Below are 25,603 nucleotides of genomic sequence, written 5' to 3' on the forward strand. Positions count from 1 at the left end.
TGTGTTAAAATGCTAACGTGGCTTCGTTACAGGAGCCCCATTTCTTCGTGACAAAGGCTGTGACCTAAATAACTGAAAATTACTGAATTTCTGTTGCAATGCTTATGAACGAAATGTTTCTTAATACGTATTATTTGTAAATGGTAATTTTATTCAACAATGTTATGTACAATTTAGGTAGTGCTGTAGCTTTAAGTATAACTTCAGTAGTACAATTGTGTACTATTGTAATTTTAGTGACTGTTAGCATTGCTGGTGGTTAACAGTGGCATACGATACTGTATAGCTATTAGTAGTCACTAATGGATATGTGGTTTAGGAGGGGGATATAAATATTTCAATGGTCAGATAAAGGGGTACAGGAATCAAAAAAGGTTAACAACTCTTGTCTTGGGGGGTGGGGGAGAGAACAAAACCTAAACAAAATCTCTGAAACAGAGAAAACTGTCTGGTATGTTAAATCCAGAGTGTCAATGTTGTCCATAGCAAGGGTCAAATTTTGGAACTCCCTTCCTGGTGTCCCGAGGACCTATTCTGACCACTTACAATTTAGAAAGTTGTTGAAGACACAATTGTTAGTGGAAGCTCTTTTTTTTAGATTCATTTTAAGAATTTTAAGCTGTGGTTATTGCACTTTATATACAGTTATGGCTAATGTGCAAATTTTTGAGCTCTCGAAACTATTTTTAGGGGATGAGGTTGCTATGTAATTGCAATGTTATTTCAATGCACTTTGTAAATGTAATGTATGTGAATTATTGTGAATATTTTTCAATTGTTAACCGCTTAGTTTTAGGTAGTCTAGAAATAAATATATATATCTAAGATAATAATTCCCTTAGCGCGCATGTGCACTTCTAACCTGGTGGCTCCATGCGTCCGTAGCTCCGTGGTTGGCAGGAGTGTGCATGCGTACTTAGGGTTCTATTCTAGGACAGGAACGCCGGTGGGTAACACACTGTGACACCCCCCCCCCGGCGCCGACCCTACCCAGCACACCCGAAACCCCCGTTGACCCTCCCAGCCGAACCTCCCATAATAATAAGGGACAGACCTGTAAGAATTAACTGAATAAACTTTTTTACCAAGCAAAAAGAAAAGGGAAAATAAAGATGGCACGGGACACCGTCCGAAGCGCTACCACACTGAACGGAAAGCGCCACATTCAAGGCAGCCAGTCTTTCCTCAGATGGGCGGCCGAAGGCGGAAGGGACAAGGTAGGAGGAGCTCGCACTCTCCGGGCCCAGGTTCAGAGTGGTGTGTAGGGTGAAGAGCACGTGTGCCGGCTACGTGCTCCCGCACTCAGAGGTGAGAGAACGCCAGGGACGGACGGGACCGATGCCGAGTCCCGCGGTCTCACCAAGCAAAAACAAGAGCAGTGTGAGTTTTGACCGGCTTCTTCTGTTCTTTCATAACTGTAGAGGGAGGGGGGGGAGTGCTTTCCTTTTTACCTGGCCGTTTTGGTTTGAGGACTCCCTTGGGCCATACCCTGTTCCTGACACGTCGCGTCCTGTCGCTGTTTTGTTTGTTTGTTTGTTTTGCAACGGTGAACAGCGAAGGACTGCAGATAAATCCCTTCCGCGAGTTATCGGTGGTCCAAGGCAAAGACTGGATGGGGGCGGGATGTGCTGGGCAGATATAGTGAAGAACCGGTGGCTGAGCTGTCAGCTGCAGATTTGCATATGAGAGCTGCTTATCTTCTTTCTAAGATAATAATTCCCTTAGTGCGCATGCGCACTTCTAACCTGGTGGCTCCGTGCATCCGTAGCTCCATGGTCGGCAGGAGTGCACATGCGTGCTTAGGGTTCTATTCTAGGACAGGACAGCCGGAGGGTAACATGCTGCGACTCCCCCCCTCCCGGTGCAGACTCTACCTGGCACACCCGAAACCCCCGTTGACCTTCCCAGCCGAACCTCCCACCGCGAGAAGACACAAACCTCCCAGCTCCAGCAGCATCCGAGTCACAGTAAACACGCTGCTTCGCTTCCTTCTACTGGCCTGATTTCCTCTGCCGCATCCCTGATGACCTCATCAAGAGACACGGCAGAGGAAATTAGGGCAGTAGAAGGCCGCAAAACAGCCTGTTTACTGTCCCTCAGACGCTACTGGAGCCGGGAGGTTTGTCGGCCGTCTAGTGGTGGGAGGGTCGGATGGGAGGGTCAGTGGGGTCGGTTGCACAGCAGCGGTAGTGGTGGGGGGAGTTTAAATGGAATCATGCTGCTAAGAGGAATGGGAGGGAGGCAGGCAGGCTGGCTTCGGGGGCTGAGAGGGTTAAATGGAAACATGCTGCTCAGTGGAATGGGTGGATGGGAGGGAGGCAGGCAGGTTGGCTTCGGGGGGGTGGGGGGTTAAATGGAAATATGCTGCTCAATGGAATGGGAGGGAGGCAGGCAGGCTGGCTTCAGGGGGGTGGGGGGGCGGGTTAAATGGAAACATGTTGCTCAGGGGGATGGGAGGGGGGTGGGGTGGGACAAAGTCCGAAAGATAGTGTTGGGGACATAGGAACGAGGCACTGGGGGCTCTAAGGACATAGAAAGGGGAACTCAGAGCACTAAGCAGGACAGAGGCACTGGGGGCACTAAGGACACAGGATGGAAGCACTGGGACACTAAGGACACAGGATGGAGGCACTGGGGGCACTAAGGACATGGGAAGGAGACACAGAGGGCACTAAGGACGTAGGAAGGGGCACTTAGGGCAGTAAGCGCTCTAAGGACATAGGAAGGGACACTAAGGACAGGAAGGAGGCACTGAGGGCACTAAGGACATAGGGAGAGATACAAACAGAAAAAATGACAGACAGACAGGCAGCGTCCAAGAAGAGAGAGACAAAGAAAAAACAAACAAACAGGCAGACAGACATCTACCGTATTTTCACGCATATAACGCGCGCGTTATACGTGTTTTTACAAACCGTGCATAGCCTTGCGCGGTACACGCGTGAGCGCGCTATATAAAATTTTTTTTACATAGTTCCCCCCCCCGACACACCCCCACCCCGAAGGACCGCTCGCACGCACTCCCACCCGCACCCGCACCCCCACCCTGAAGGACCGCTCGCACCCCCACAGCCTCCCGACCCCCCCCATCATGTAGAAGCTCCTACCGGTGTCCTGCTGCTTCCTCTTCCGGCGGTTCGCCCTTTCTCTAACGTCAAGCCCTCTTGCCCCGCCGACTCCACGACACGATCGGGGCAAGAGGGAGCTCAAGCTCTCTTGCCCCAGTCAACCGCGGCACCCCCAACACGAACGGGGCAAGAGGGAACTCAAGCCCTCTTGCCCCTGCCAACGGCGGCACCCCCGACACGATCGGGGCAAGAGGGAGCTCAAGCCCTCTTGCCCCCCTACACGATCGGGGCAAAAGGGAGCCCAAGCCCTCTTGCCCCGCCGACTCCCCAACTCCCCGACAATATCGGGCCAGGAGGGAGCCCAAACCCTCCTGGCCACGGCGACCCCCTACCCCCACCCCGCACTACATTACGGGCAGGAGGGATCCCAGGCCCTCCTGCCCTCGACGCAAACCCCCCTCCCCCCAACGACCGCCCCCCCAAAGAACCTCCGACCGCACCCCCCAGCCGACCCGCGACCCCCCTGGCCGACCCCCACGACACCCCCACCCCCCTTCCCATTACCTTTGTGTAGTTGGCCGGACAGACGGGAGCCAAACCCGCCTATCCGGCAGGCAGCCAACGACGGAATGAGGCCAGATTGGCCCATCCGTCCCAAAGCTCCGCCTACTGGTGGAGCCTAAGGCGCCTGGGCCAATCAGAATAGGCCCGGGAGCCTTAGGTCCCTCCTGGGGGCGGGGCCTTGGGCACATGGTCGGGTTGGGCCCATGTGCCTCAGGTCCCACCCCCAGGAGGGACCTAAGGCTCGCTGGCCTATTCTGATTGGCTCAGGTGACTTAGGCCCCACCAATAGGCGGAGCTTTGGGACGGATGGGCCAATCCGGCCTCATTCCGTCGTTGGTTGCCTGCCGGACAGGCAGGTTTGGCTCCCGTCTGTCCGGCCAACTACACAAAGGTACAGGAAGGGGGTGGGGGTGTCGTGGGGTCGGCCAGGGGGGTCGCGGGTCGGCTGGGGGGGCGGTCGGAGGTTATTTGGGGGGGCGGTCGTTGGGGGGAGGGGGGTTTGCGTTGAGGGCAGGAGGGCCTGGGATCCCTCCTGCCGTAATGTAGTGCGGGGTGGGGGTAGGGGTCGCCGTGGCCAGGAGGGCTTGGGCTCCCCTCCTGGCCCGATATTGTCGGGGAGTTGGGGAGTCGGCGGGGCAAGAGGGCTTGGGCTCCCTTTTGCCCCGATCGTGTCGGGGGGGGGGCAAGAGGGCTTGAGCTCCCTCTTGCCCCGATCATGTCGGGGGGTGCCGCGGTTGGCTGGGGCAAGAGGGCTTGAGCTCCCTCTTGCCCCGATCGTGTCGAGGAGTCGGGGAGTCGGCGGGGCAAGAGGGATTGATGTTAGAGAAAGGGCGAACCGCTGGAAGAGGAAGCAGCGCAGGCACAGGGCTCACGGAAGGGCCAGGACCGCCAAGAGAAAGCAGCAGGACACCGGTAGGAGCTTCTACTTGATGGGGGGGGGGGGTCGGGAGGCTGTGGGGGTGCGAGCGGTCCTTCAGGGTGGGGGTGGGGGTGCGGGTGGGAGTGCGTGTGAGCGGTCCTTCGGGGTGGGGGTGCGAGCGGTCCAGCGGGGGGTGAATCGGACGTGGGGGGGGCATCAGGCTTTCAGGGTGGGGACAGGACTTCAAGGGGGAGAGGAGAGTCGGGGCGGGCGAAAGGAGAGTCGGGGTGGCCAGAGGAGAGTTGGGGCGGGCGAAAGGAGAGTCGGCCAGCATGCGCGGTATACGGGTGTGCGCGGTATATAAAAATTTCTGTACATAAATTTGTGTTTTCCGCGCGCTATACCCGTGTGCGCGTTTTACACGGGTGCGCGTTATCTACGTGAAAATACGGTACTCTAGCACCCGTTAATGTAGCAGGCTTAAACACTAGTGTGTGTGTGTATGTATGTATATATATATATATATATATATATATATATATATATATATACACACACACACACAGTCCATATACTCCTGTTGTGAATGTAACATACCATCAACAAAACAACCAAGTCTAGAATATCACACAATGGGAGAGGGGTAATTACTAAGGAATGGTAAAATTGCCTTTCCAGGTAGTTGCTAAGGAATGGTAAAATTGCATTTCTACCAAGGAAATCACTAACTTGCAATATCTCAGTACTGCTGGTTAGTGACTCCCCCAGTACAGGAATTACACATCTTGCAATCAACTGCAAGACTGCCACTAGGGACTACAGGATCTATTTCAAAACCAGCAACTGGGGAATGTTCCTGTCCTAGAGCTGCCTAGACACCAGAGATTGCAAGAAATAGGCCCAGGAGTTGGTAATGGGGGAGGTTGCTGTGGTACCTTTAAGGAATGTTCTAGGGCAGAAAAAATAGCAGTGAAAGAAAACCTGGTTCTGACCTGATGGTGCTTTCCTAGAATAAAATGCAGCATGCAGTGTTCATTGCAAGCTGTATTGTTTGATTTACATTCTAATGAGGTGCTTTGCATGCATGTGCATGCTTTGCATCTCATGTTCCTTGCAGTTACCTAAATTAATGTGCAGTACAGTAATACAACATACATTACTGCTGCTTAAAGTGTGTTACAGGGCAAATAACATGTGTTATTGCCTTAATGTATCTTAGTTTAAGCTGTAACCATACCAGTTTTTTTGCTGCCTGGAAGTAGAGAAATGAACTGAAACTATAAAAATGCAAAACCAAAATTCATAAGGAAAAAAATTAATGGAAAAAAAGATAAGGTAACATGTCCCTGGTTTAAGAGAGACAAACCAAGGACATATTCAGTATATGAAGGAATAGTCTTGTTGTTAGAGCACCAAGCTGGAGACCAGGGAAGCTTGTTTCAAATCACTCTGCAGTTCCTGGATTGTAAGTCTTCTGGAGACAATGAAAAAAATAGCATACAGGGACATGACATGAAAATCATCAGCAGTGTGAGCTAAACCCTAAACAAATAAAAATAAAATGCAAAATCAAGTAACTCAATGTACCAGGCTGTCAGGAATGCAGGATTTAGATTTTTCCTGCAATTCACTGAAGGCTATCATATGTGCATCAGGTGCTCTCTTGCTTCTTATATCCCAAGAATTACTTTAAAACAAGGCAATTTTTAAATCTCTACAGAAGTTAGTCGGCAATCTCTGAAAGAACTGCAGGCTTGCCGTTGCTGAAGTCAAAAAGTAGCAAATCTTCCATCCATCCTTATCCAAACAACTGCATTTATATAACATACATGCCACTGTTTTTATTCTTACCAAACCACCCCAAATAAAACATTCCTGAAGTCTATCCTGCCAATAGGAATGGGTAGAAACTGTGTTTCTTAATCACTGAAATCATTGATAAAGCTGCCTGTCCACAATAGACCAGTTAGACAAAAGCTGAAATGTATTAAACATAGCAATCCATCATCCTGCAGATGGAAAGCAGGAGCCAGCAGAGTTCAGAGGGAGTGACTACCCACTGCTAACAATGGTTGAACTAGTGACAGATGAGCACTCAGTGCCGCTCATCACTACTTACTGCTAACTCCCCCCCTCCCCCCACCCTAAGCTTCAGAAGAGCAATAAATGACAGAACAACTGCTGAGGAACTAACAGGTTTTTTTTTTTTTTTGTTTTTGTACCTTAAATGTTGTAGAAGAAAATCTATGAAAAGAAATGTAAACACACAATATGCCAGGCTAACATGAAATCCCACAAAAGCAGAATTTTAATAATTAACTTAAGAAACTTGCACTCTAAGCAAGCCCGAGAGCTAGTCTCGACGGGCGACCCTAACGCGGGGCTGGGAGGCCCGCCGAGTCGTCCGTCGGGCTAGCTAGAAAGAGAGCGGGGGGGGGGGCTGAAGGGGGGGCGGTCCGTGGTCGCAGGATCTCTTCCCCTTCCGCCCATCGGGGCGTCGCAGCCGAGGGGGATTGTGGGTGGGAGGGGTTACAAAAGGAGCATGCTCGGAGGACTTAAACCTTTTGGTCCTCCGAGACTGTGTTCCCACCCGCCCGCCCATTAGGTTGGGGTGCGTGGGATGGATGGGGTTGCGGTATCCCGAGCTACTCGCTACTGGGGCTCATCAAGGGATGAGCGGTGGGCCGGCTGGGAGCCGTGCCCGGTGGGTCGGTTGACCCTGGATAATGGGGCATGTGTGGGACATGCCACCCCTCAGACCCTAGCTTGGATGGCGGGGTCGGGGGCCAATTACTTCGGAGGGTAGCTCGGGATCAGGTAACAATGGTGATACCATTGTTAGGGGGTTTGTCAATGTTTTGGTTTGGCTGTTAACTTATGTATATTTAATGATGTTGAATTCTTGAATATGTTATTATTCAATAAACATGGCTGCGGCCAGGTATTTACCAACTAAGGTGTGTTTTGTCTTCTTGGGATTAGTTAGAGGTATACAAGGATGGGGGAAGGGGTGCTAAGTAACAGGAGGCGGGCCACTCCAGGTACCGCTGTTATAATCTACTTGACACACTTTTGAGACAAGTTCTGCTACAGGTAAACAAAATGCTATTACCACCACATTAGCAAAGTAGGAAAAGGAAAGACATTTTTCTGAGGATTGCAGCCTTGTCATTTCCAATTTTCTGCTCTTTGGATATGCTCGTATTCAAATTCTGGAACATCTATTCAGCATATCAATCCTAATTAGACAATCTGGGGCAGAAAGGGATGAGAGCGGGATCATTTGCATAATTTAATCATAAATACTCAGAGATACATATTTCCAAATGCATTTGTACAATTATCTTTTCATCCTTAGGGCAATGGTGTTAATACAATTAGGCAATACTTCTTGGAAGCAATAACTATGGCCTGAGGCATTATGAAAAAAAATTAATTTCTGAATAAAATCAAATTTTTCAGTGTAGTCACATTAGGACATGACTAAAAAGCAAGAGAGAATATTTTTCAATTGTAAAACTTCTATCTATCCTTACCAACTCTTCTGTCATCTCGCCAATGATAGCAAATTCCTATTGCTAATCTGCAAGAAATACATTAGAATAAATGTCATACCACCTAAAGATATATAAATTGTGATAGACTACAGAATATGCATTTACTACAAAGAAACTTGATCTGCCCTCGACTTAAAGCCCTTTGCATTCAATTTATACTTATCCTTGCTGACTTTTATGAAGAATACCTGCAAGTTAAAATTTTTCAATTCATTTGGAAGGTTAGGTGTTGGGCCCAATTCTCCAACTTTCTAGTTTGATTTACATTCATCTTAATAATTGCCATAAACTATCAACTTAATGCCCACTAGAGGCTCCTTTTACAAAGCCGCGCTAGGGCCTTAACGCATAGAATAGCGTGCGCTAAATTACCACACGCGCTAGCCGCTACTGCCTACTTTTGAGCAGGTGATAGATTTAAGGCTAGCGCGCACTAATTCAGTGCTTGCAATAAAACCGCTAGCGCGGCTTTGTAAAAGGAGCCCTAAATTTAAGGCACACAAATGAATGCAGATTCTAGCAGTAAACAAGTTATTCCTAAACTCTTACCTGAACCTAATGACATTAACTTCCAAACACTGATTTGACTATTTTCCTATAAAGAATAAGGCAGTCAAGAGCTACACTTACTACAAAGATTTAGTAACATATGTGGTACACAGCTAACCAGCTAATCATATGTTAGAAAAAAAAAATGCTGCTTTTTATGTTAATGATAGTAAAGAAAACCTCACTTTCTCCCAGGAAATGTATCCTTTGGACACTGCCCTCCCCCCTTTCCTGGTCAAGGGGGGGAAGAAAAAATTACTACATGCTAATTTTCAATATTCATTTAATTTGCATGAAGGTACTTGAACATTTTTTTTTATTATTATTATTTTAACAGGCTCATTTTTCATGCATTTTGTGTTTCATCCTAATCTAGCATCTGTCATTCCTTTTTGAAGTTATTATCGGCCCAGTTCCCACTTGGCCATGGTTGCTGGGTGACCGGTATCTTAGCACCCACTTTGACAGGAACAGATGTGAATCTGATCAAGAGATTTCCCTGGAGTATCTGAAATCACAAACAACTTTGTGAAAAACAAACAGCATCTCTGCCATGCTCTTGCTGTGTCCCCCGCACAATCATAACACACACACACACATACATACAAGGAGGTGGGGGGGGGGGGAAGAAAAAAAAAAAAGTTCCTGCAGAGTTCTCATTTTATACTGACAAGGGGTTGTCTCATGCTTTTAAACACAGGATACGGAGTCTGAAGAATAATTAAAGCAACTGTGTACAAAGCTCTATTAAGCTTCATGGGTCTATAAGTTGTGATACAACAGCTCATTTTAGAAGAGGCATTACACATGTAATGCCACTTTTGCATGTGTAGAAAAAGCGACTTCCTAAAATTGTATAGCTGTTTGCATACATATGAGTGAATGGACATATGTACACTGTGTACAGGCATTCTTGGGGGAGGAACTATGGTATGCATACATATCTTACATTGTATACACATACACCTCAGGGCAGGTGTATATTAGTGTGTATTTGCTTATTTTACAAAAAGCCGCATAAACACTTGTATTCCCTGTATTTAGAAACAGGGTAAGGGGGAGGAAAAGGATACCAGCAGCACATCCCAAAAGGTATCCTGAGAGTCCGTTTTATAAAGATCCTCTGAATATTCTTTATTGGTTGGTACAATAAATGTTCTTAGTATATGATATCTAAGTATTTGGATTTTTGAAATCTGAAAAAAAGACTTTCATAGTCTCAAAACTGATGTACATTTTTGCTCCTATTATATTTTTGCTTTCCTTCACTGCTTTAGCTGAGTAGCGCTGTTCTCAGTCAGCTGTACCATATACACAGGTTTGGCAATGTGTAGACTGGAACAGATACATTTGATTCTTACGTTTACAGACACTTCCATGACAATGAGTGTCAGTTCCCAATGAAGCAAGAAATCAAACAGATTTTGAGAAGGAAAACGTACTCAAAAGCATTTAACTTTAAAATGACAAAGAAAAAGATGAATATGTAAACTTGATCTTCTCCAATAATGAAACTGGGGTAATACGTTGCAGGTGCTCTGATTTGCTTTGCAGTCAAATCAAAACGTTTCTCAAAAACAGCAAAAAACAAAAACAAAACAGTTAACAAAAAAGTCTCTGATATTAAATACATGACAGCTTTAGTATTTCTTTCAAACATGGTTCTTAAAAGAACAAATTCTTTATAGAAAACCACACTATAGCAAAAACATGTTTCTTATTTTTCTAGTCTTAACAAAACTTAAAAATGCCACCATTAACTTATATATATATATATTTGTCCTCATTTCTGTCATGAAGATAATGCTGCAGTGCTGTTCTTTAGCACTATGAATTCAAAACATCTCTTTAATAAAAATAAAAAGAAATGCAGGACAAAATGCTCATGAACATAAATTTTTAGAAATTCTTTTTACTTTGCATAAATAGTACCCGATAATTTAGAAGAATAGCTAAACATGTATGTAGTAGTAAGATATTAAATTTGACCTATGAAACATCAACAGTCTGGCAGAATAGACACATGTAATTCAGCATTTGAAAAAATCAGGACAAATTTGTGTCCCACACTATCTTTTGGCAAAATCTGAAAAATTAAATCACTAGATCTAGCTACAAGTTCAAATACACATACAAGGATCAAGTATAAAAAAACAAAACAGGAAAACACATCGGCTTTGAAAGTTTTTGAATGTTCAATAATATAAAAATCAAAATCAAAAATGATACTTTTAACATATTTTGTGTGTTCTATTGTATTAAAATCTGTTTTACAGATTGGAAAGGGAAAAAAGTTGCTTCCTTGGTATTTGTATCATAAAAGGGAAGATGCTTGTTAGCTTTTTGTAAGCCCACAAAAATGTCTTCATGTGAAATTCATAAACACCTATTTCTCCATTAAAACACTTCTTGTAAACCTGCCAGCCAGGAGAATACATTTATAAATAGATGTAATGCTCTAACAAAAATGTCAGACTGTATCACAAGAGTAACTGTGCTCAACTAGCAAATAAATTAGATTACATAGAAGCTCTCAATATATGTACTGGGGAGTGTTGATCCTCTTGTGATTTTGTCTGGATACTGCCTTCCCACTGGTACTAATAGAGGCATCAGGATAGATGCTCCAGACTTCAGAATACATGGGATACTGATGGATACATTTGTAAATGTCACTGATTGATTGAGAAAGTGATGTATTTCAATTTAACTTGGCTTCTACCAGGTGTGTCTCAAAAGCAATTAATACCTTCTATATAAAGCAATGGCACATGGTGTTTTCTTAACATTCACATGCAACTATATATTAGCATTTTATCCCCATTTATGATCTATGCTCATATTATCAAATAAATATTGCATGTTTCTACAAAAGTATTGCTTTTTGTAAATAAATTTAGGGCAGTTTTTTTGAAGCCGCATTAGCGGCTTTATCGTAAGCACCTTTTTAGCGCGCACTAACCCCTGTGCTAGCTGAAAAACTACCACCTGCTCAAGAGGAGGGGGTAGCGGCTAGCGCGAATGGCAAATTAGTGTGCGCTATTATGCGCGTTAAACTGCTAATGCGGCTTCATAAAAGGAGCCCTTAATCTGGAGTTCCATAATTTTATAGTTGTATATGGAAACATTTCACATCTATGTGATTCAGTAAATTTGGGTACAAATGTGTTAAATTTAGATTATCAAATTACTACCAGAAGTGAAACACTTCTGCTATGTTTTGTTGGGGGGAGGAGGGGGGTTAAGCTTGATTATTTTAATGTAAGGAATTCTCTATCCATGAAAATACACATTTATAAATATTAACACAAATAAAAGGCCCCTCTTAAGACTTGTACTGATTTACTTAGTGATTTAAAAGTCATAAATATAATCCGCAATTTAAACAGTTATATACTTTTTAGGTACAAAGGTACATGAAGAATAAATTTTACAAAATTCACAGCCAAAGAAATATACTGCTCCCAAACCAAACATGGGGAAATAGTGCTGTATGCTATCATACTTGCTTTCTTAATTCCTGAAAAACTAATTTTTTTATGATCTATTTCTTTATTAAAATATTTGAATAATAGGACATTGCAAATTTTTCAGTAGTTAAGTGCAGAAAAAAAGATCTAACGTTACAAACCAAAATGAAGCAATCCTGCTATACTTCTTACATATCTAAATATATTTCTCAACAAAGAATCCTGTGTTACTCAAACTATTACAATATTAATTGCACAAAGATAAAAAGGACATAAATTTTAGATTAACAATAATGGCAGATGACTGTATTCCACAGAATTCAATTAATTTTCATTGCTGAATATTTTTTTACATTTTAGATGCTATAGACATCTATCAGCCTGTTTTACAAAGCCTCGCTAGCGGCTGCCACGTGGCAACAGCCCCGAAGCCCTTTAAATCTCCATGGGCTTCGGGGCCGTTACTGCGCAGCAACCGCTAGCACGGCTTTGTAATAGAGCCCTAAATGTTGCAGTATTTTGTTTTTACATAGTTGCACCATCTCCCCCAGTAGCTTATTGGTTCTGCAGCTTTTATCGTTCCCCTCTGATCACTATCATCCTCTCATCTGCATCAAATCAATTGAGATTGCTAAAAATGTCTTGGTTATTATATGTATCATACACACACAAAACTGTAGCATTTTGTACATCCACACTTGCCCCCAACTTCCAACCTTTTTTTTTTTTTTTTTAATTAAACTTGTATTAATGTGAGCTATGGACCTCTTTTACTAAGCCACGGTAGAGGTTTCTACCGCGGCCCTAGATGTTAAATGCTCTAATGCTGCTCCGATGCTCACAAGTATTCTATGATTGTCAGAGCATTTAGCACTCTGGGCTGTGGTAAAAAAAACCTCTACCGCAGCTTAGTAAAAGGGGGCGGGAGGCATGTTTGGCACATTTGGAAGGGGAAGTTATCAACATAGGCTACTGTTAAGTCCTATTGCATAAAATGGTACCATGTGCTTAATAGTAGCCCACATAGAAAATTCCCCACCCCTTAATCCTCAAGAGATGTCAGACCTGACCCATGTAGTCCTTGAAGCCCAGTGCCTAAGCAAAAACAAACTAAATAAAAAGCCATATATAGAAAGAACTTATTTCTGTTAACATTTGTCCAAGTATGAGGGGCCACTGAAAAGTTCTCAGCCCAGCCAACAAAGTTGGGGCAGAGTCCGTCGAGGGCTATACACTTAAGTCCAGAAATTTTTCCACTTTTTTCATTACATATTTTTCTGACAGAATGAAAAAAGTGGAAAAACTGCTGGACTAAGGGCTCCTTTTACGAAGGTGCGCTAAGCGTTTTAGCGCATGCACTGGATTAGGCGCGCTAGTCAAAAATCTACAGCCTGTTTAAAAGGAGGCGGTAGCGGCTAGCGTGTGCGGCAATTTAGCGTGCGCTGTTCCACGCGTTAAGGCCCTAGCGCGGCTTTGTAAAAGGAGCCCTAATTGTATAGCCCTCGATGGATACTGCCCCAACTTTGTTGGTTGGGCTGAGAACTTTTCAGCAGCCCCTTGTAAGTAGGAAAAAAAAAGGTACTCTACCAGCACTAAGCACCAGTCTATCAAACATTTAAAATGATCACTCACATTTTGAGTGTCAATAAAGTGATTTATTCAGGATTATATATTCATCATAACCAGAAAATGTTATCAAAACCTGAAAAAAATGTTAAAGAGCAGTTTCAGATAAATACTTTTACATCCCCACGCATTTCCAAGGACATCCTGACTGTTGTCACTTATCTCTAATAAGTGTGCAGAATAAACATGACAACCCACCTATACAGTCACATGAATCCTTCCTCCTTCACTACACTTATGCAGGACACCTGAATAGTTAAGGAATGCAGACTAATGATTAGCACACGCAGCATAGCTAAATGCATAGCTAAATGCAGCATAGCCCATTGTAGCCCTATGGGCTGCACTTACTACACACTAATTTGCTAATGCATGCTAAATATGTTACCACACCTTATTAAAAAGGCTCCTAAATGATTCTAGTGAGTATAACTCTCTCTCTCTCACTCAGCCATTATTTTATTCTCACCCTTATGCAAACTCCTCACAAATATTCAACTAAGAAACTTCTTATGAACTGGCTCTAAATTAACCTAGATCATGCCAGTATCAGACTTCATCCATCTTACCAAGGGGTCCTTTTACTAAGGTGCACGCGCTAAATATTAGCATGTGCTAAACGCTAACGTGTCCATTACAGTCTATGGACGCGTTAGTGCGTGCTAATATTTAGCACGTGCTAAAACAGCTAGCGCACCTTAGTAAAGGGACCCCCAAGTGCATTATGGGAAGAAACACCCACAACTACTGTATGACTAAAATACAAACATTAAAACAGAAAGATAAATATCCTCATAAATAATAATTCAGATGTACTATCAAATCTAACAGTGTTTTGAGAGAAAGACTTGTCAATGAAAGACATGGGAAAGAGGAATACTTAAAACTGCAGTTCATAGTTAACAATAAATGCTTTTACCGTCTCAATCACACTACAGAAAAGATCAACAAGAAAGCTGTTATTTCTTTTTTTGGTGAATGAAAACTATTAGGTATTCATTCTGAATGCAAAATAGAAAGAACCCACAATTTTAATATTCTCTAAAATATTTAAAATAGAGTATATCATGTTGAAAATAAAAACACTGATTTTCCTGACCAGTTGAGTTTTATATTCCCTCTAGCTTTTATTATAGCCTGAATATGCAGCCCTTCTCACATGTCTAGTAGAGCTTTCATGTAAGCTCTACACATAGGTAATTCTGCCCCTTGTTAAAACTATTGCTAAACTTACAAAAACAAGATATTACAAAATATTAGATAAATCAAAACATGTTTCTTTGTGTATTGAGATATTACGGAGAACTAGATATACAATAGATTAATTCAACACACAAAAAAGCATTACATCTTTTGCAACGATTAAGAAATCAGCTTCTACTGCTGTGCTTTATGTTAGGTTATCTATCTAATCAGCACCGGATCTTTGTTCTCTTTGTTGTTAATTCGCAAAATCCCTTTCAAAAATAAAGTTTAAAAATACCTAATAAAAAGCCACTCTTGTTAAAATACATAAAATAGTCATATTGAACTGCATTTCAGGCAAACTTACAAATGGCCAGAACAGCCAGCATGTATGGTATATATGTGTGTATATATAAGTGCAAACACACACATAAACACATTATGCTGTAAATTATTCATACTCATCCATATCCATCCAATGCAAGCAATGATTTTGACCAATAGGGAGTATTATACATAAGCACAGGATTTAATACACTAGTAATAAAGGGAAAGCCTTAATTAAATGTTTCATGAAGTGCAATCAAGGTACAAAACTGCATTTTGACCAGTATAAAATGTTTTACTTCATGTGCTAGGGTAATGGCATCCTTTGACCTATTTGTAACTTATTCAGTTTTCAGGGTGCAAAATGCTGCATTTTTTTTATTTTAGCTATAGATTACTGTGGTTTGATTGAATGCATGTCAATAAACACACAAATCCAGAAAGAAAAGATATACAGTACTAACAAAAAACCGAATAAAAATAACTCTATGATTATAATCTCGTAATCATATGGACAAGTACACTTTACTTCCAACAGCCATTATTAATGAAATACAACTTATTACTAGTTATTATATTGAAACAGATACCACCATCTGTTCTAAAGTTATACCCAGGGTTTTTTCAAGTTCTTAAAAAAAAACCAAAAAAAACACCCTACTGTTCATTAGTTAGCTTTGATTATCATGGGGAAAGCAAGAAAATCAAAGGCTTTCAAATTCTCTTTAAAAACTAATAATCTTGTAGTAACAGTGGTTACAAACCTTTTGCTTGAGTCTGCTTAATCATTATCTACAAAATACTGTATAGCTATGGGCCTTGTAGAAGGGGGTGCTGAAAAGTTCTCAGCCCAACCAACCAACTTCCTAAATTCTGAGCGTTATTTTACCACTGTAGCTGAAAAGAGTTCTCTTATTTCATTACATGCCAATCTGCAGAAACAAAATTCTGTGTTTTGGGATTGTTTCAGATCATTGATTGAACATCTCATTCCTTTCTTGGTTAGGCTGAGAACTTTTCAGCACCTCCTCATATGTATTGGTGAAATTGTTCAGACACTGACTTTGAAAACTTCTGTTTTTAACTGAAGAATGCAATTTCAAAAGAACTACATTTTAAAAAAATGGTTTAAACTAGTAATAAGCAGCCACAAACCAAACTGGCTTGAGTTATGCATTCTACCTGTTCAGTTAAACTAACAGTTTAACCATGGATTTCTAGTACTAGTGAGAAAACGCAAAGATGGCAAAAGTACAAGGTTAATATTGGCAAAATAAAAACTCTCTGGTATATTAGAGCAAATTAGTTTTCAGCAATAGTATTATTATATTGCTTTTTTTATAAGATGTTTAAATGTTAATTCAGACATCTATTTCAAGAAAGGGTTTCAGCATAGCAAAAAAAAATTAAATTCATTTTTATTCATTGTTACCTTATGCTGTAATCAAAAATGAAGCTCTACATCTTAATTTAACAAGTAACATACATGCTCACCATTTTGAAATTTGGGAACCATTTTCAAAACTGTATATTTTAAAAAATTACCATCTTCTAGATCTAATATGGTAGTTTATATATTTATATTATTTTTATATACTGCTTATAATATCTTAATTGGTTTGCACTGAATAGTAATCAGGATATTGAAAAAGTTATCAGTCAAACTAACCAACTTCCTAAATTTCTGAGCATTATTTTGCCACTGTAGCTGAAAAGAGTGTTATTTTGTTACATGTCAATTTGCAGAAATGAATTCTATGTTTTTGACATTGGTTTAGATCACTGACTGAACCATATGCATGTCATTCTCCTCTTGGTTGAGCTGAGAACTTTTCAGTACCCCTCAGGTATTTTCCCTTGAAGTCAGGTACTAAAGTTTTATAAATTTAAGTGCCCTCCAGAAAAGAATTCTATTTAACTGAAACCACAGAATCTTTTGCATGAGCAGTGACATCTTATATATATTTTGTCATTGCTTAATTACTAAACTTTATGTACTTTTTATCCATGAAAGATTGCAGTTCAATGAAAATCAAATCTTATCAAATAAATCAAACCTGTACAAAAAACTAAACACATATGAATACATACTAATGTACACCTATTTCACAATTTGTTTTATTTGATGACAAATAAAGACCAAAAGAACCCATTTTCTAAAATTTGGATGAGTACCTCTAAAATACTGGACCTGAAATTCACCATAATAGTGAAAAAAACTAAACCACAAAACACCTCTCTCATAGGTATGAATTAATATGAGAAAAATGTCTTTCATACTAATTAAGTGATTCCTTGTTTAATGCATACTGCTTTACAGCTCCTATAGTTAAGCATGCCCTAGTAAGATGAAGAAAAAAAGGCCAACAATTTTCTCTCATGCATATCATTAACATAGCTAAATGCTACTCTAACAGCATTTATTACTATTATCAGAGAGCTGTGAATGTAAGTAATAGTAGTAGTACAAGTATAGAAATTCCTATATCAGCTCATGTTCAAAGTACTAACCCTAACACTAAGAAGTCTTTCTGTGATGTGGTATGAGCTTCATCAAATCCTTAATATGCTAACACTGCATCCTCTTTCTAACAACTAATGCACAAATGTATGCAAGTACACACGCATGCACCTCATAACTGCAAGGAAAAACTCCCTGTTCTTCAGCAGGTTAGTAATAGTCAGTTCCATTTCCACAATGAAAAAGAAAACCAATTTAAAACAACTAAATGAACATAAAGGATCTGGAAATGTATTGGCTCTATGGTTTTAGTCTGAGATGTGCTGTCAAAAGGCTTCTTTGCACATTGAACTTTAGATTAACAGATAGCCTTTTCATAAAAATGGCTTGAGACACTCTTGCTACAAGGTGGTACTGAAAAGTTATCAGCCCAGCCAAGAAGAGAATGTCATGGATATTGTTGAATCTATGATCTGAAACAATGACATAATATAAAATTTTGTTTCTGCAAATTTGCACTTAAGGAAATAAGATAACACTGTTTTCAGCTACAATGGCAAAATTTTAATGCTTAATTTAGCAAGTTGGCTGGTTGGTTGGATTGAGAACTTTTCAGCACCTCCTCCTAACTGTAGTCTTGTTAATGTATTGCATCTCGTCTGGTGTATAATACATATTCCTTGAAGAAGATTTGCTAAACAACCATAGTTTACAAATGGGCTTATTTTCTGTATGCTCACTTGTTACTTAGGACAAAATCAAGTACGAGGACAGGAAAGGAGAAAATAATTTCTGCAGAAAACTTGAGTCAAATTTCTACCACTCTTATTTTGTACAGGGAATTTAAATGTTTCTTATAAATTTTAAAATGGAAAAAAAATTACAGAAAACTATATAAATAAAAAGTTTGTATGAAAACCACTGAAAATCCATATTTTCAAAAATGTAATGTTTGGACCCTGAAGACTACAAATTAAGATAACAGGAAAAAGAAATACTAGTTATGCAGAAAGCTGGTTGTGTTATACATTCTCTGCTGCCACCACTGCCCTCTCCCCCTCCCCTTACTTGTGGAGATTGCAGTTTTAAAAATCAGCCTACTGGAAAGGAATGGATCATTTTTTTTATGCACATAAAGTTACCTTCCAGCCTATTTGTGAACCTCAAAGCTACCTGGGCTAACATCTATGTTCAACTATTACACCTTAAGTTTAGAGCAAACATCCTCTCGGTGTATGTGTGTGTATACACACACACCCCCACACACACACAAACAAACCCGTGTGCATACAAACACAGCAACTGATTCACTGTGGTGTGCACCTACAATTCCACACCTGTTCCCCCGATGAAAGCGGGAGAAGTCTGGAAAAGTTCTTGATGCCAGGCCTCCCCTCCCCCTTTCCCGCGCTTTCACTCACTGGGAAGGAGTTTCTCGGCTGACCTGGAGGTCACTGTGAGTTTTGAACTTCAGTGCTCCCTGAGGAGCTGCTGGAGTCAGAGTCAAGCACTAGATTATCACCGGATTTGCATGTGTGCGCGGCTAAAACTTATATCAAGTTTTATTAAGATTTGTTATCTATGCAATATCATATATTTCAATGCGAATTAACTTTTTTTTTTTTTTAAAGAGGACAAAACAGAACATTGCCTTTCCAACTTCCACCCTTTGCTTCAGGTTTTTACACACACACACTTTCAGGCCTCTTTGAAGTTGGCTCCTGGAAGTTTCCCCAGTTGCCTTCCTTCTAATACCGGCAAGGGGCATGCATAAGTATTTCATGTCCTGTTAAGACTACACTTCAGAAACCAAGCAAATAAAATGCCAGAAAAGGTTTAAGCAATAAAAGAGAAGGAACCCCCCCCCCCCCCCACCCTCCGTTGCTGTTACCTACGGTGTTTGCTTTGGCAGAAGAGCAATAAGAAACGAACCAGGTGGGGCGATAACGGAGGTGCAACTTTGCTCCAAGGAAACAGCGGCTCTTACCTGGCGTTGGTACAGTCGTTGTAGAGTGTCTCGAAGTCCTTCCTGGAGATGAGCTTGCAGCGGTTCACGCCGGGCTGGATGGCGCCCAGCCCCCGCAGTATGCGCACCTGCTCCACGTTGCACACCACGGGAGTGATCTCCAGCCGCTTCAGCTTGGTGTAGACCGTGTGCAAGCCGCCCACCAGGTGCTTGAGGAAGAGGTCGAACGCCTGCGGCAAGCAGATGAGCTCGGAGCCCTCTACGGTGAACGAGGCCACCTTAGCCCCCCTCAGCTCCACCATCTTGCACTCGTTGTTCTGGGGGGTGTTCTCCACCGGCGACGGAGTGGAGTAGACGGGTTTGCCAGGCAGGGGGCCGGGCCCTGCCGGGGTGGTGGCCGGGCTGGGGCTGCAGCTGTTCCCGCCGCTGGAGGTGACCGTCGGAGCGGTGATGGGCTCCGGCCGGAACAAGCTGGGCCCGGAGGAGGCGGCCGCGGCCAGGGACGGAGCCGGGGAGGAGGTGGCCGGAGAAGACGAGGAGGAGCAGGAGGTGGTGGCCGCCGCAGCCGCCGCCGGGCATGAGGAGCTCGGAGAGGTGTTGGTCGAAGTGGTGGAAGCGGCGGAGGTTGCGACGGGAGGCTGAGGAGGCAGCAGCTGGGTCGGTGGGATGAGCGCAGCCGGCACGGCCATAGTCACCTGCGATGAGGAGGGGGTGGGGGGAGGGAGTGACCCCCCTCCAGCGGCTAAAAATACAGCCGGCTACCCCCCCAACTTGACTGAAACTCTCCCCCAGAAGGCGGGGGGGGGGGAGAACTGAAGCGCCCCGACGGTCCCGCAAAGTCCGATACCAAAGTGCAGTCCAAGGGGCTCCCGCGGCCAGGAGAGGCGGCACGAGCTCAAGCGCTGCTCTGGCAGCGCGAGGAGTGACAGTGCTGGAGCGGAGAGCACGAGTGCTGCTGCTTCAGCTCCGGGCCAGTTGTTGTTGTCATATGGTGCGGCGGGGGCGGAGCTCCGGAAAACTTGGAAACGTGTATGTTTGTGTCTTTCTTTCAGCAGCGCCAAGCTTACAGCGTGTATCGTACGGCCCCCCTGGCCCAACCCCTCCGCACGAGCTTTTAACTGTCCTCAGGGAGGCGCGACTGACCCCCCCTCCCCCAACCCCCTTTCCAGCCTGTCATCCACTAACGGGCTCGCGCGCTACGAGAAAGAAAAGTTTGCTGGCTGCTGCCGAATGAGAAGTGTCGTAAGTTCGAAGCAGCGCCGCGTCTTTCACATAACCCGTTAGCAGATTTGCAAAAGTGCAGCAAATACACTATTCCCCCGGCGGAAGTCGGTGACTGACAGGATCCAATGTTTGTTCGCCCGCGAGGAAGTGGGTAAAATTAGGATCCCCGACCGTCTCGGTAACACTATGCAAATCGGTGGCTCTGTCATGAAACAGAAATAAACATATTTAGACTGTGTAAGCTCAAACATATACAACATGTTTCATGTGAGGAGGACATCAAATAACCAAATGCATATTTTCACCTGAGTTATTGAGATCTTGCAGGCAAGAATTGCATCAATAAGTTAACAGACAGATTTCTATTCTCTGGATATAAACACAATGCGAGATTGAATTCTGCATTCTCTGCATACGTTTAGAAAAACAGCTATTGTTCTTTAGGTTTCTCAATCCGTTAAATTAAAGCTGGCATTAGAATACGAAAAGATGCATTATTATTTTCCGTTGTTAAGTTTGTACGGATAGGAAATAAAGGAAGGAACTTATAACAGCAACTTGTTGAAAACCCGTTCGCAATCTTTAAATCACGCTCTCAAAGCAGAAAGATTATTGATAGAACCAAACATCTTTTTATGTCCGCTCCTTATCTTACGGTGACAAACCCCCTTCCCCACCTTATCTTGTATCTTTGGTTTCTTGTTCTGGATTACCGGTATATGAGCACTTTTGAACGGTAGGAGAGGGTTCAACTCATACACTAATTCAGCGTACCGGTGATCTTTTAATACAGCAATGGGGTTTTACACTTAATAATAAAGTCAGTTATTAAAGATTTTTGAGTCTTCAAAGCATCCTGTAGTAAGCATTTCCAGAGATTAAAGGAAACTGGCATCCTGTTTGTCTGTCAAAGCTACAAAAGAGATAGTCCCTGCTCGAATAAGTCTACAGTCTAATCTAAACAATTAAGTTTAGATTAGACTGTAGACTTATTCGAGCAGGGACTATCTCTTTTGTAGCTTTGTGCAGCGCTGCGTACGGCTGGTAGAGCTCTAGAAATAATGAATAGTAATAGTAGTAATAACGTATCCTTACTCATTTTATTGCCACCTTTTTCATTTATAGCATTCTTGGAAATTTTACTTTGATCGCTGGACGGAATAAAAAGCGCAGTTAAGCTTGCTTGCTTTCAGTCCTGCTTTTCTTTCTAGGATTTGCTGCAGCCAGACTCTACATACTGTAACTGATATTTCAAAAAATTTCCCCGTGTCAAGTGTAAGGGGGCTTATTGTGTTGAAATCAATCAGGCTGTTTAAAATTCAAAGGCTTTCAAATCGTTGCGCTTGTCCTTTGATAGGGCCTGTGCTGATTAAAATGCTACCAAGAAAGCCTAATTGCTGCACTAATTAAGAAGTCTTTAATTTCCGTGCTATATTTGTTTGAAGCAACCTTCCTGTTATGTTCATGGAGCCGTTCCATGGCTAGACAGTCTTTTATTTTAGAAAAACACACCAAACAGTAAGCAGATGACATGACTTTCAGGATATATTTTTAGGTGGTAGTCACCTCTGGGTTCAATTCATTTTTGCTAGGGCTGAGTGGGCAATTATGTAAGTGGTGTTCGGTGCCTAACAGGTATTGCATATAGACATCATATATGTGTATAAGTCGGAGTACTGAATCCCCCCGCCCGCCCCCCCCCAAAAAAAAAAAAAAGAGTAAAGCTCCTTTTTCGTATTGGTGTCACACCATAAAGATTTTCTATAAGGAGCCTTCAGATCACGTGATTGGACAGACCTTGAGACAGGTAAAAACGATCGGAATGGTTGTATGGATCCCTCAGCCATAAGCAAGTCTACCTTGATTTGGCTGTTTCGGGCAATTATTGCTCTATTAAATCTCAACCATTTATGTTGACCTTTACACAGCTCTCAAGTGGGGAATCCAAATAAATAATTTGGCAGAGCTTCCTAATCAATAGTAAATGTTCAGGTTTATCTGTGCTGCATTATCATCTTGGCTGCAAGGTGGAAAGCAGAACAGAACCACTGTACATCTGCTGACAAAATGATAAGTAGTTCTTTCATTGCCAGGAGGTCAGCAGTCAAGTTCATGCACTGTTTTCATTTTTTTAAAAGTGTGCATCAATTTTGGCCACACTGCAGTTAAGCAACTTAATCCCAAGATATGATACAAAGACAGACTGTATTCATTATATTTATTGAAAGCACTCCAAACGGCAGTTATGGAAGCTATGGGAACATATTTTGTCATAGTATCAAAATAAGAGGTAGTGCATACTATAATGTATTAGTACTGCATATTCCAATTGGCATACATCTGTACGCAAATATAAGAAAATACATTTCTTTCAGTAACAGGGTAGGAAGATAATGTCAGCATTAAGGGTGCTACCTCACGCCCATTATATTCAGGCTTTGGCAGTGGGAGTTTTATAGAAGCTTAGATAACTTACGAGACACATCATAAAACCTTATCGCTGCTTTCCTAAATATTTTAATAGTAAATTAATGGAAAAGTGGAATTTAAGGGTATAGTAATTACTCCTACCAACTCGTTTTTCCAGTCCAGTCATAAAATAATACTAAATCAATTTGTTCTCTTCTGTAGTCCACTTGCTACCTAAGAAGGTGAGGAAGACGGCTAACTCCCATCTCAGTAACACCCATGGGAGCAAGAAGCTTACAACTTTCTCCCATCCAGTATTTGAGAATCTTTCTAGGTTTTTGAATCCATACAGTATAAGTAGAACCAGGACCAAGGCCACTGAGCAACCACGACCTTTTCATTTGCTCTGCTCGGCAAGCGCAGCACAGATGTTTGCTTGCACTGTGAGTGTGAAAAATTATCAACATAAGCAGATAGAACATCATTACATTCTAAAGAGCTTCTTAGAGGCACGGTAGTGGTGATCTACCCAGGACAGTGACATCAACTGTCTCGGCATCCGATGAAACTACTTTTGTATTTGATAATGTTAACAAAACTGCACTGATGCATTAAAATAGAAAGGTGCATTGACCAGAAAATATTCATAAATAGTATTCTAGGCAATAATAATTTCATATACTACAACCATGTCATCATGACAATCTCAAAATGCAAAAATTTTTTATAAAATGTTTTTGTGTAACGTCAAGCTAAACACACAGAACAAGACTCTTCGTAACAGAAACATAATGACGGTGATTACACCCTCCTAGCCAGCTTCAAAATAATCAGGCAATAATTAAATCATGCATCAAAGATAAGAAAATTCTAACCGATTTATGTTCATATATACCACATTATCTCTATAAGTGATGACAAACATTGTGCAATTATTTAATTGTACTTTGCCATCATTATCCGTTTCCATTGCAACGTGTCTTAATTCATCTATCAACAGGTAATAAAAGTTGCTCAAGCAGATATTTATATCCATTAAGCAGAATGAGGAATAAGCCAGCCGATCAATAATTTATAGGAAGAGTACCAACTGCAGACATAATAACTGTGCTGTTTGGAAAGCAATCTTTCGCTCTCCAGGCTTTAACAGTAAACGCAAACTAGCAACGCCCTTAGTTTCCAGCTCCTGCAGATACAAATACAAACAAATGACATACAATCATATTTTGCTTAACAGTCTGAAGGCCTTGATGAGAGAAAATAAAATTTTAATTATGATGCAGTTTGCAACAGGTTGCCTTTCTCAAGCTACCAGCTGGTTAAGCTAAGGCAAAGGGAGTATGATATCAGTGCTGAGGGACCTTTTTGTCAATAAATTTAAATGGGTAGCTGAAGACCAGGCACATTTCTTCTGGCTGTGAATCTCATCTAGAAATATTAATGCAGTGATATGAAAAAAAATGCCAAAAGACAAACATATTTGGTGTGAGTTACAGGGCTCTGAAAGCCACAGAAAAACAGCAACATAAAACGTTAAAAAAAATTATATATATATTTGAAAGGGGAAAAATGTCTAAAGTTAACGTGTTAGTTACATTGTCTGGTGGTTTCATGTCAACAGTGTCCTCAATGCACATGGCTTTTTGGGTTATTTCCAAAACGCATAATGCATGACATTACTCTCAAAAGTGGAAAACTACATGTCAGAAGGTGCTTATGAAAATAAATGCAAGGTGTGCATCATATTCTTCTGCAGGATGGCTATTTTCCAGAGGTGCTAAAGCCCCTCCCCCCCAAACAAACATTTTTTGGAAGGACTCATATACCATTTGTTTATAAATCACAATGACAGACACAAAATATACTGAATATATATATAAACTGAAAGACTCCCTTTCAAAGACTTCAGGATGGGCAACTGTCTCTATATTTTGCAATCAGAGAAAACCACATGGAATGTGCATGCTTTGGTCCCAGGAACCTCAAACTGAAACATGAAGCATTGACCTCACTGTAAATATACAGGAAGAAACATTTTGGAAATAGGCTAAAGTAATTTATTCAAATGGATTTGGGTATGCATTGCCTATCTATTCACTGTATTTCTGGAAAACATGTAATTTCAATTTTACATTTTAGTGGCGATATTTTGACAAAAATTAATATTTTCAATTAATATCTTAAAATAGGCTTTGCATGGAAACGTGAGGATGATCAATGTTGCAATGAAAAGTTTCTACAAATCATTGAAAAGCTTGTAGTTCCCAAATAATTGATAAATATTTACATTATATTAAATAAACATTTCAGAATCAGGCAGTAGCCATAAAATTATGTG

General features: G+C 41.8%; 1 protein-coding gene across 7 annotated transcripts in view; it reads right to left on the reverse strand.

Annotated features, from left to right (window-relative positions):
- Positions 1-20,693, reverse strand: part of DACH1 (dachshund family transcription factor 1) — a 1,064,146-nt gene extending 1,043,453 nt beyond the window's left edge. For 2 of the 7 annotated variants that reach the window (XM_033948400.1, XM_033948395.1), the window contains exon 1: positions 19,654-20,691. In XM_033948400.1, the coding sequence (XP_033804291.1) occupies positions 19,654-20,321 (668 nt within the window). In that variant the 5' untranslated portion in view covers positions 20,322-20,691. Of the gene's footprint in view, positions 1-19,653 lie in introns of all 7 variants that reach the window. The other 5 variants (XM_033948396.1, XM_033948398.1, XM_033948401.1 and 2 more) reach the window with 3 other exon arrangements.
- Positions 20,694-25,603: the final 4,910 nt, after the last annotated feature.

This window comes from Geotrypetes seraphini, chromosome 6, assembly GCF_902459505.1.
Source record: "Geotrypetes seraphini chromosome 6, aGeoSer1.1, whole genome shotgun sequence".
NCBI lineage: Eukaryota > Metazoa > Chordata > Amphibia > Gymnophiona > Dermophiidae > Geotrypetes > Geotrypetes seraphini.